Raw genomic sequence first — 12,569 nt, forward strand, 5'->3', positions numbered from 1 at the left:
TTACTATTGATTTAACTAATGTTTTAAATTAAAATGTTAACCGACAAAAAAAAAACCCTAATATAGAGAAAAGCAAGACAAATTTAAAGTTAAAGCATTAGTATAATTTTAATTTATTTAAAATCATAATGTATTTAGTTTTATTTAATTAAATGATGTAACTACATTTGATTAGCCTATTCATGTTTTTAGACCTTTTAAGTATATATGATCATTTTTCATATAAAATACTCTAGTAAGGAACATATTTAACAACTTTTAAATGAATTGAATATTTCATGTAATGAGGCTTCTCTCCCCCGTTGGGTTGAAATCCTAATTGATTATAATCAATAGCATTTTTACTATTGTGGTGAATCTTTCTTAGTTTATCAATTATTCATGATTTCTCAATTTTATATTTGTTTAATTTCTTTTTTTTAGTTCCAACTTTTGTTTCCTCCATTTTCTTGAATGATAACAATATGAATTAAACTTAGAATTTTGATTTGAAAATCATTGGATAAATTTTAAGATTTTATTTAAAAGTTTAGAGAAAAAAGGAGGGGAGAATTTTTAGAAGAGATGGTAGAAAGAAATCTTTAACTTTTTTATAAGAGTTTTAAAAGAAGATGACTAGACAAAGAAACTGATAAATTGATAATTTTTTTAAAGAAAGTTTTTATATAGAATAATAAATAAATATTTGTTAATAATATATTTTTAATATTTAAATTATTATGATTATATAAATTTAATTTAAAGAATTTATATAACTCTAAATTTTTTTAAAATTTTCAATTAATACAATTTTTTAAATTCACACAATTAAGAGTATTTTGTGTTACCTAGAAAAACGAATCATCCAAAATCCTCCATCTCATATCACTCAATTTTTTCAATTCAATTATTCTATTTTTTTAACGCAACTCTCTCTTCCCAACCAAAATCTTCAACAAAATCTAAAGAAATAAAACTTGATCTTTTCACACTTTATTTTTCAATAATTTCTCTACGAGTCTCTTAATTTTCGAGCATTTACTTTTTAAAGTCTTTAGTTTCTAGCACCTTTTTAAATTTCACGTCAATTTAAGTTTCTTGTCAATTTAGTATACGTCCAATTATTTTTATTTTTATTTAATTTCGATTTTTTTTTTCCTTTTCAAATTCATTCTCAAAATCACACCGTTATTTCCAAATCAAAACTTTGTAAGAAGGCCACTCTCATGCGCATAAAATATTCATATTATTTATTAAGCTTTTGAATATCTATTACATATCTATTTAGAGTTTTAGTTTTTGAAATTATTAATTTATAAATATAATAATTTGTTTATATTAATACATAAATATAAATAAATAAATATTATTGTAAAAAATTGAACATAGATTATTAAATTACACTCATTTAACTAATATATACTCCTTCCGTTTTTTATTATAAGTCGTTTTTTACTTTTCATACATATTAAAAAATATAATAATTATTGTTATTTCCTTTGAATTTTTGGTGTTGCTGCAAAACTAAGAACAAATGGAGTTGAAACAGAGAAATTAATTTGCACGATAAACTTCAAAAGCGTGTAGTTTTACACTAAGCTTAAGGAACAATTCACCCCACCAATCTTTCTATGTTGGATGCAAGAGGAGTTACCGGCGAATTTCCCGCAGGATATTTTGGAATCCTTAAAGAGAATTGCACAATCTCTCTAAGCATATCTGTTGATAATATTTTACAGAAGAATGTTTCTTTCAATTGCTCTCATGCATTAGAGAAGAGAAAGATGATTTAGAATGAGAAATTAATTGAGATTGGTTTTTTTGTGTGTTTTTCCACCGTGACCATAACCTGTAATTTATATTGAAAATCACGTCTGTTATGAAACAGTAGCAACTCTTAGAAAAGGCATGGCACTATTTCAATTGCAACTTAGTAACAACATTTCGCATAAGAATAGCAAATATTTGTTTATACGTTGCAACTACTCCTAAAAAAAAGGAAACCAATTAAATGGCACTTTAGACCAATAATAATTACTATAGACCATGCAATTGAAATATGAAAACTTTGAATATAATATTTATATTTATATTATTAATTCAAATAATATAATCATACAATTAAATATTATTTTGGAAATTTTCTCACAATCCCCCACCATTTTCAAAATAACTAAATCTCATAATTCTGGAAAAATCATGGTTTCAGATATTGGTATCTCACGATTTGAACCAATACTTAGTAAGATATGGGTTTCACTCATCCCGAATAGACATTGGTAGACAAGCTTTGAACCAACTACTCATTAGAACAAGTGTGCAAAACTTACACATGAAATCTCTATACTATCAAAGAATTGTAAATATGACACATTTGATAAGACCCTATGTCATGTATCATTTTCATGAGAATTTAATAGTGAAGCCCTTGAACTCTATGAAGCAGCCTACTTCATTCTCGTATAGGTAGACTATATCAGAAAAGCTCCCATAATAAGCATTCCAGCAAACATATGCTATATATCTATTAAGAGAATAATCTCATCCTATCACTTTTATTTTTATGGTCTGAGTACTTTTTGCCCATTGGGATGTTTCTATTGTTAAGTACTTCAATCACTCTAATAATATACTTTCATCATTGAACTCAAGACTTGATTTTAATCAAGTGTGAGTTGAGTTTCCACTATTGGTGATCAATAAGATATGGGCTTGAGACCCATCCCCAATGATGTCTTCAACACCATGTCTTTTGTCAGACCTTTCGTCAAAGGATCTGCAAGATTATTATTAGTTCTTACGTATATTATGGAGATTACTCCATTTGAAATTAAATCTTTCACATAGCTATGTCTTATACCAATATGTCTAGATTTTCCATTATATACTTGGCTATATGCTTTAGATAGTGTGGATTGACTATCACAATATATGGATACAGGTGCTATTGGCTTTGGCCAAATAGGTATCTCATACAACAAGTTTCTTAGCCATTCAGCCTCTTTACTACCTGCAGCCATAACAATAAATTCTGCAACCATGGTGGAGTCGGCAATGCAAGTCTTTTTCTTTGAACCCCAAGAAACCGCACCTCCACCAAGATTGAAGATCCATCCACTAGTGGATGCATGATCTTCTATATATGTTACCCAACTGGCATCTGTATACCCTTCTAAAACCGAAGGATATCCACTATATGTTAAAGTGTAGTTAATCGTCCCTTTCAAGTATTTTAATACTCTATTAATAGCATGCCAATGATCTTTACTTGGATTACTTGTATACCGACTTAACCTGCCAACAACATATGCTATATCAGGTCTAGTACATGTCATAACATACATCAAGCATCCAATTACCTTTGAATATTCAAGTTGTGCCACTGGACACCCTTTATGTGGTTGCAAATTAACATTTTGATCAAATGGGGTAGAAACGGATTTGCAATCCAAATGATCAAATTTCTTAAGCACCTTTTCAATATAGTGAGATTGGGATAAGCCAATATGTTCACCATCTCTTATGATTTTAATCCCTAAAATCACATCTGCTTCACCTAAGTCTTTCATATCAAAAAATTTGGATAAGAAAGCTTTAGTCTTTTCTACCTCTTTTAATTTAGTACCAAAGATTAACATATCATCCACATATAAACAAATCATAACTCCTTTTTCATTGTTGAATTTACTATAAATACATTTGTCAGATTCATTTATTTTGTATCCATTGGCCAACATAACTTGGTCAAATTTTTGATGCCATTGTTTGGGCGCTTGTTTTAACCCATATAAAGACTTAGTTAATTTACACACTTTATGTTCTTGGCCTTTGATAACAAACCCTTCAGGTTGTTTCATATACACCTCTTCATCCAATTCTCCATTTAGGAAAGCAGTTTTAACATCCATTTGATGAATGACAAATTTATAGATGGAAGTGAGTGTCATAAGCACTCTAATTGATGCAATTCTTGCAACAGGTGCATAAGTATCAAAATAATCAATTCCTTCTTTTTGTGTAAATCCTTTAGCGACAAGTCTAGCTTTGAATTTTTCAATGGTACCATCAACTTTCATTTTTCTTTTAAAGATCCATTTACAACCTATGGGTTTTGACCCTGGTGGGAGATCTACTAATTTCCAGGTTTTATTACCCATAATCGAGTCCATTTCCTCTTGATGGCTTCTTTCCAAAAGGCTGAATCTTGAGATTTTATTGCCTCTTTAAATGTTTCTGGATCACTCTCTAGGTTATAGCAAATTGGTCCATAACGATTTATAGAATCATTATTTCCTTCTACAAGGAACATGAAGAAGTCTGATCCATAATTTTTTACTTTTCAGATTCTTTTACTTTTTCTAGGTTCTGAACATCCCAACATATCATTATTTGATACATTATTTTCTAGACTTTGAACATCATAATGAACATTGTCTTTGCAATTTTGAATTGAGGTAAATCTACTTTCTTGAAAAATTGCATCTCGTGACTCAATCACGGTATTAATAGGATATGAGTCATTGGATTCAATAACCATGAATCTATATGTTTTGCTGTTTTCAGCATAGCCCAGAAATACACATTCAATTCCTCTTTCTCCCAATTTCTTTCTTTTTGGTTCAAGCACCTTAACAATTGCTCTACAACCCCAAACTTTTAAATATTTAAGATTTGGTTTTCTTTTCTTTCAGAGTTCATATGGGGTTATCTTGTTCCTTTTATTAGGAACTCTATTCAGTATATAACATGCAGTTAGCATGGCTTCACCCCAATATCCTTTGGATAAACCAGAATATGATAACATGGCATTCACCATTTCTTCCAACACCCTATTTTTCCTTTCTGCTATCCCATTTTGTTGTGGGGAATAGGGTGAAGTTATTTGATGTATAATACCAGTGGACTCAAAATAATTAGGATGATAGAATTCTCCCCCTCTATCACTCCTAAAACATTTAATAAAAGTTTCATGTTGGAGTTCTACTTGAGCTTTAAAATTTTTGAATTTTTCTAAAACTTCATCTTTAGAGTGCATTAAATAAACATAACAAAATCTAGTGTAATCATCAATGAAAGTGATAAAATATTTTTTACCACCAATAGTAGGCCAACCATGTAAATCACATACATCAGAATGAATTAAATCTAATACTTTAGAATTTCTTTCAACTCTCTTAAAAGGTTGTCTTGTAATTTTAGTTAACATGCATGTGGTACAAGAATTTAAGTTTATATCAAAATTAGGAATTAAACTTGATTTCATCATGTCTTTTAATTTACTAAAATTAACATGTCCTAGTCGCATATGCCATAAATCACAAGACTCAACAGTATAAGCAGAAATCACATTATTATTATTATTAACAATATTACACATGAACATATTCTCACAAAGATAACCTTTCCCCACAAACATTCCCCCTTTGGAGAGAATAAATTTATCTCCCTCAAATACAGATTTGAAACCATACTTATTAAGTAAAGGTACATAAATCAAGTTTTTCCTAACTTCAGGAACATAGAATACATCTTTAAGAGTGAGTATTTTTCCAGATGTGAATTCAATCTCTACCGATCCTTTTCCTTTGACTTGGACAGTAGAAGCATTTCCCATGTACAAAACACTACCATCTTCTTCATTAATGGTCTTGAATAGTTCTTTATTTTTGCACACATGACGGGTAACACCAGAGTCTATCCACCAAGAATTAACATCTTCTATCATGTTGATTTCAGAAATAACAGCAACAAGATTTTCTTTTATTGCACTTGAATTCTTATCTTTGTTCTTTTTCTTTAAGAACTTGCACTCATGTTTAAAGTGTCCTGGATTTCCACAATGATAACAATTTCCTTTCTTTTTCTTTAGGTTGTTATAACCTTTGTGGTTTTCATGAGAATTTTTGAAATCCCGTTTTCTTTTATTGGAATGTTTGCTTGAATTTCCTTCCTCCATCACATGGACCTTCTCTTGAGTAAATTGGCTTTTAGTATCATCTTGTTTTCGATACTCTTCTTCTAAACGAAGGTGATTACCCAATTATTCAAGAGAAATATCCTCCTTCTTATGCTTCATGATTCTTTTAAAATCTTTCCAAGAAGGAGGAAGTTTATCTATTATGGAGGATACAATTATAGTTTCATCCATGTGCATATTATGTTGTTTGTAATTATTGAGAATACGTTCAATTTCATGCATTTGTTCCATAACAGACCTACCATCTATCATTTTATAATTATTAAATTGAGAAACAAGAAACTTCTTACTTGTAGCGTCCTCTTGAATGTATCTTGATTTCAATTTCTCCCATAACTCTTTTGCGGAGTTACTGCTCTGATAAATGTCGAACAACGAATCGCACATACCGTTGAGGATGTGTCCCATGCATATATCATCATCATTGTCCCACTTTTGTCTCTCTCTAGTTTCAGCAATTGTTTCATCTTCTTTTTCTTCCGGTTTTGGAATGTTAAGGACATACACCACCTTCAGTGTTGTGAGAAGAAATTTCATTTTTTTTCTGCCAACAAATAAAATTCCCTCCATCGAATTTCTCTAATTTCACAAAGTCAGAAGTCATCTCTTTTAGTGAAGCAGCCATTGAATATGAAAAAAAAAGATGTTCCTTAAGATTGTTATTTCCTTTGAATTTTTGGTGTTGCTGCAAAATTAAGAACAAATGGAGTTGAAACAGAGAAATTAATTTGCACGATAAACTTCCAAAGCGTGTAGCTTTACACTAACCTTAAGGAACAATTCACCCCCACCAATCTTTCTATGTTGGATGCAAGAGGAGTTACCAGCGAATTTCCTGCAGGATACTTTGGAATCCTTAAAGAGAATTGCACAATCTCTCTAAGCGTATCTGTTGATAATATTTTACAGAAGAATGTTTCTTTCAATTGCTCTCATGCATTAGAGAAGAGAAAGATGATTTAGAATGAGAAATTAATTGAGATTGGTTTTTTTTTTTCACCGTGACCATAACCTGTAATTTATATTGAAAATCACGTCTGTTATGAAACAGTAGCAACTCTTAGAAAAGGCATGACATTATTCCAATTGTAACTTAGTAACAACGTTTCGCATAAGAATAACAAATATTTGTTTATACGTTGCAACTACTCCTAAAAGAAAGGAAACCAATGGCACTTTAGACCAATAATAATTACTATAGACCATGCAATTGAAATATGAAAACTTTAAATATAATATTTATATTTATATTATTAATTCAAATAATATAATCATACAATTAAATATTATTTTGGAAATTTTCTCACAATTATGATATAAAAAAAATTACGAAGAATTTTATAAAATTGTTCTTTATTAATGGTATTGAAAAGATAAATTAATATAATTAAAATGAGAGACAATAATAAATATTTAAGAATATAATAGAAAAAATAACATTAATCATTTATTGATATTATAAAACGACTTATATTGTGGTATAATATATTTTTTTAAAGTGATTTATAATAAAAAAATGGAGGTAGTATTAATTAATAGTTTTGTTTTCCATCGTATTTATTTATAGTTGATTTATACCCTTTGAATTTAAGTAACCAAAAAAATTACCGTAAACATTCAAAGATAGGTGGATTTAAAAAAGGACAGTGTATAATATTTCAAAACTAAAGTGGTGGTTTTAGGAAAAGTATTGTCCGTCGTGTCTTGCTAAAACTCGAGCATTTGGAAATTCATCAAAGACTTCCATCCAAAATTAAGGAAACTTCTTTCTATTAACTACAATATATAATTATTAACGAAACTTCTTTGTATTAACGAAATTTCAAATGTTAAATAGTATAAGCATGCATTATATTGAAAATTCACATGCTCATATACAACACGGCCAATGTTCCCTTCTATGATAATTGTGTTGGATGATTAGAATAAGTTAAATACAGTGTAATTGGCTTTTGAAGTGTTTTTGGAAAATAGCTTATTTAAGAAGCTATTTTGGAAGGTTTCTTGTTTGCTGCAGAAATAGCAATTTCCTGAAGGCAAAACAGAAAAACAGTTTTGTTTTATTAGGCTGTTTTGGATGTTTTGTTTAGTCTGTTTGTTTAGTGATTTGTACAGTATAAATAGACCTCAATTGTAATATTTATGGTTAATGCCTTCAGATAATGCCATTCAATATTCTCATCTCAATTTTTTTTATTTCTCTATTTTCATCATCTTCCTCAATTAACCTTTCTACCACCAAAATAACAACTTCCACCATTGATTCACCTTGAACAAGTTTGATCTTGTTCCAACATTTGGCATCGGGAGCTTTGGTTCTGATCCTATTCCGCTGCAATCATTGTCCGTTTCAAACGATAAAATACCCACCAACCTTCCAATTCTTGATTCGAAGAACTACGACAAATGGTGCAAGCAAATGAAAGTCTTGTTCGGTTATCAAGATGTGCTTGATGTGATTACCACCGATGTTACTCCTCTTGTTGAAGAGGCTACTGCAGCCTAGCAAGCTACTCACAAAGAAGAGAAGAAGAAAGACTACAAAGCTCTCTTCTTGATACATTCTTGCGTCGATAGTGACAACTTTGAGAAAGTTGGCGATTGTGACTCGGCAAAGCAAGCTTGGGGGATTCTTGAGAAGGCTTATGCAGGGGAAAACAAAGAAAAGGTTGTGAGATTACAAACTCACAAACGTCAATTCGAGTTACTTCAAATGGAAGAAAAGGAAACGATCAACGATTATGTGACGCGTGTTACGCGTTTGGTGAATCAAATGAAGTCTTGCGGTGAAGCTGTTTCGGAGCAGAATATTGTATCGAAAATGTTGCGTTCTTTAACACCTAGATTCGATAACATTGTGGTTGCGATTGAAGAATCGAAGGACCTCAAGACTATGACCAAAGATGAGCTTCAAAGCTCATTGGAAGCTCATGAACAGAGGATGGATGAAAGAGGAAACGATAAGGCGAAAGCGGAAGTGGCTTTGCAAGCTCGTTTAAATGAAAAGAACAAGAGATCGAAAGGGAAATGGTCTTCTAGAAGTAAGAAGAATTTCTAGAATTTTGGTGGAAAAGATCCACAAAATTCAAAGGGGCTAAAGGTTGAAGGAAGCTCCAAAGAGGGTAATCAAAGCGCCTACAAACCACTCGACAAAAGTTCCATGAAGTGTTATAATTGTCAAAGGTTTGAGCATTTTTCGAGAGAATGTTGCTCAAAACGCAAGGAAAATGATGCGGATGAGGCTAAGGTAGCTAGGCAAGAAACGGATGATGAAAATACGCTTCTTGTGGTGATTACGGAGGAGAATAATGGCATGGACAACAGTAGAAAGTTGTTGGACAACAACTACTGCAGTACCAAAAAAGTGCAGAAAACGCGTTCGGAGAAAAACGCATTGGTAACAATTCGAGATGGAGTTCAAGGTAGTGATGAGTGGTACTTGGATTCTGGTTGTTCGACTCATATGACTGGTAGAAAGGATTGGTTCGTGAAGATCAATCAAGCCACACGAAGTAGAGTGAGATTTGCAGATAACACGACTTTAGCGGCTGACGGTGTCGGTGATGTTTTGATCATGAGAAGGGATGGTGGTCATTCCTTGATCAAAGATGTATTGTATATTCCTGAAATCAAATGTAATCTTTTAAGTATTGGCCAATTGCTTGAAAGGAATTACACGATTCGCATGGAAAATAAGGTTTTGTGTGTTTTGGACCAAAACGGTGTTTTGATCCTTAAGGCTCCTATGGCTGCCAATAGAACTTTCAAGATTGAGTTGAAAGTTATGGAGCATAGGTGCTTAGCTACTGCTGCAAGTCGTGAAGAATGGTTATGACACTACCGTCTCGGTCATCTCAACTTTCGAGACCTCGACGCGTTACATAGGCACGGTATGGTGTCCGGGCTGCCACAGATTAATATTCCATCTGAAATATGTGATGAGTGTGTGCAAGGGAAGCAACACAAGAGTAATTTCAGCAAGGATGCGGGTCATAAGACCAAGCATCACCTTGAGGTGGTGTATTCCGATGTATGCGAACCAATGCAAGTCAATTTGTATGGAGGCAACCGATACTTTGTCACGTTTATTGATGATTTTAGTAGGAAGCTATGGATTTATCTCATTAGGAGGAAGGATGAGGTGTTTGAAGTGTTCAAACGGTTCAAATCCATGGTTGAGCGACAAAGAGGTCACAAACTCAAAATTCTCAAAACCGACGGTGGATGGGAATTTACTTCGGGTGAATTTAGGAGTTATTGTGATGACGAGGGTATAGTGCGTGAGGTTGTACCACCTTATACGCCTCAACAAAATGGTGTTGCCGAGAGAAAAAATCGGACGATTATGAACATGGTGCGTAGCATGTTGAAAGCGAAGAATTTACCAAAAAAGCTTTAGGGTGAAGTCGTTTCTACTGCTGCCTATTTGCTGAATAGGTGTCCTACAAATAAGCTTGAAAAGGTTACTCTAGAAGAGGTATGGTTTGAATTCAAACCGAGCTTGAGTCATTTGCGTGTTTTCGGTTCGGTAGCGTTTTGACATATTCCGGGTCAACTTCGAAAGAAGTTAGATGACAAGGGTGAAAAAATGTTGCTTGTTGGTTATCATCCTACCGGAGGCTACAAGTTGTTTGATATGAGTAGCAAGAAGATCGTGATTAGTCGAGACGTGATCGTGGATGAAATTCAGACTTTTGACAGCAGAGTTACTGCTATATCAGTCCAGGAAATTGATTCCCAGAAAGGGGAAATCGATTTCCAACCCGAAATTGCACTTCCTGAAGCTGCTGAGATTCGAAATGCAGGCCCAGAAATCGATTTACCACATGGGGAAATCGATTTCCTGGGAGGAAATTTGAATTTTCAGCCTGTTAATGATGCTGGACAGCAACCATTCGCAACGGAGAATGGTGAATCGAGTAGACGACCAGCGAGGCAGAGGGGTATGCCTCAAAGACTCTGAGATTGTGAGGTATTCCGTGATAGTGATATCAATAACGATGGTGATTTCATTCATTTTACTTTAATGGCCAAATCCGAACCGGTAGATATGGAGGAGGCATTAAGCGATCCAAAGTGGATGAATGCAATGAAGGAAGAGCTTGAATGGATTGAGAAAAACAATACTTGGATATTGGTTGACTTACCGAAAGGTAAAAAGGAAATTGGTGTGAAGTGGGTCTTCAAAGTGAAAGCGAATCCGAAAGGCGAGATAATCAAGCATAAGGCTTGATTAGTTGCAAAGGGATTTTTGCAAAAGGAAGGCATAGACTTTGATGAGGTATTTGCTCCAGTTGCTCAACATGAAACCATCCGGTTAGTTATTGCGATAGCAAATAACAATAGCTGGCCGTTATATCAAATGGACGTCAAATCAGCATTTTTGAATGGTCCATTGGATGAAGAGGTGTATGTTGGACAACCCTCTGGTTTTGTTGTTCATAATCAAGAGGCAAGGGTTTACAAGTTGAGGAAGGCACTCTATGGTTTGAAACAAGCTCCAAGAGCTTGGAACAAATGCATAGATGGTTTTCTTAACGACATTGGTTTCAAAAAGTGTGTGTCCGAGCATGGTGTTTATGTGAAATCGGGTGCAAGCGAAGGAGTAATCATACTTTGTCTATATGTGGACGATTTGTTGATTACTGGAAGTTGTGAAAAGTACATTTCAAGCTTCAAAGAAGAGCTTATGAAGGAGTTTGAAATGAGTGACCTTGGGTATGTGAAGTACTTCTTAGGCATAAAGTTCCAAAATACAAAGTTGGGGTTGCTCATGCATCAAAGTAGGTATGCTTTGGAGATCTTAAAGATGTGTGATATGGAGCATTGTAATGCTGCCATAAATCCAGCCAAGGCACGGTCACAACTATCCAAAAGTGAGGAAGAGCAAGATGTGGATCCGACTCAATACCGGAGATTGATTGGATCATTGCGTTATTTGTGCAATACACGGCCATATTTAGCATTTAATGTCGGTATTTCTAGTAGGTTCATGGAGAGGCCAAAGGTATCACACTTGGCAGTGGTTAAGAGGATCCTTCGTTATGTGAAAGGTACTCTTGGCTATGGAATTTTGTTTCCAGCAAGTGACACGGGCAGAAGGTGCAATTTACTTAGATACACCGACTCCAATTGGTGCGGAGATAAAGATGATTGAAAGTCTACGACTGGTTATGTCTTTATGTTCGGCGGAGCACCAATCTCTTGGTGTTCTAAAAAGGAGCCGGTGGTTGCTCTCTCTTCTTGCGAGGCAGAGTACATTGCAGTTTCATTGTATGCATGCCAAGCTGCGTGGCTTGTGAACTTACTGCGTGAGCTGGACAGCAGCACGAGAGAAGTTGTTTTGTTGTTGGTGGACAACGTTTCAGCCATCAATCTTGCTAAGAATCCCATAGCACATGGGAGGAGCAAGCACATTGAGATGAGATTCCATTACTTGAGAGATTTAGTGAGTTCTGGACAGTTACATTTGCGCTACTGCAGGAGTGAAGAACAAGTCACGGACTTGTTGACGAAAGCGGTTACGAATGATGTTTTCAAGCGACTCGTGGTGAGGTTGGGCATGAAGAACATTGAGCATTTGACTTAAGGTGGTGTGTTGGATGATTAGAAT

General features: G+C 33.7%; 1 protein-coding gene across 1 annotated transcript; it reads left to right on the forward strand.

Annotated features, from left to right (window-relative positions):
• Positions 1–9,116: 9,116 nt before the first annotated feature.
• Positions 9,117–9,791, forward strand: LOC127079629 (uncharacterized). Its single transcript, XM_051020011.1, has one exon. The coding sequence runs from the start codon at positions 9,117–9,119 to the stop codon at positions 9,789–9,791; it is 675 nt and encodes a 224-aa protein (XP_050875968.1).
• Positions 9,792–12,569: the final 2,778 nt, after the last annotated feature.

The sequence above is a fragment of the Lathyrus oleraceus genome, chromosome 5 (assembly GCF_024323335.1).
Source record: "Lathyrus oleraceus cultivar Zhongwan6 chromosome 5, CAAS_Psat_ZW6_1.0, whole genome shotgun sequence".
NCBI lineage: Eukaryota > Viridiplantae > Streptophyta > Magnoliopsida > Fabales > Fabaceae > Lathyrus > Lathyrus oleraceus.

Coding starts and splice junctions, on each gene's coding strand:
- LOC127079629 (XM_051020011.1), top strand. CDS start 9,117: ATGAAGTGTTATAATTGTCAAAGGTTTGAGCATTTTTCGAGAGAATGT.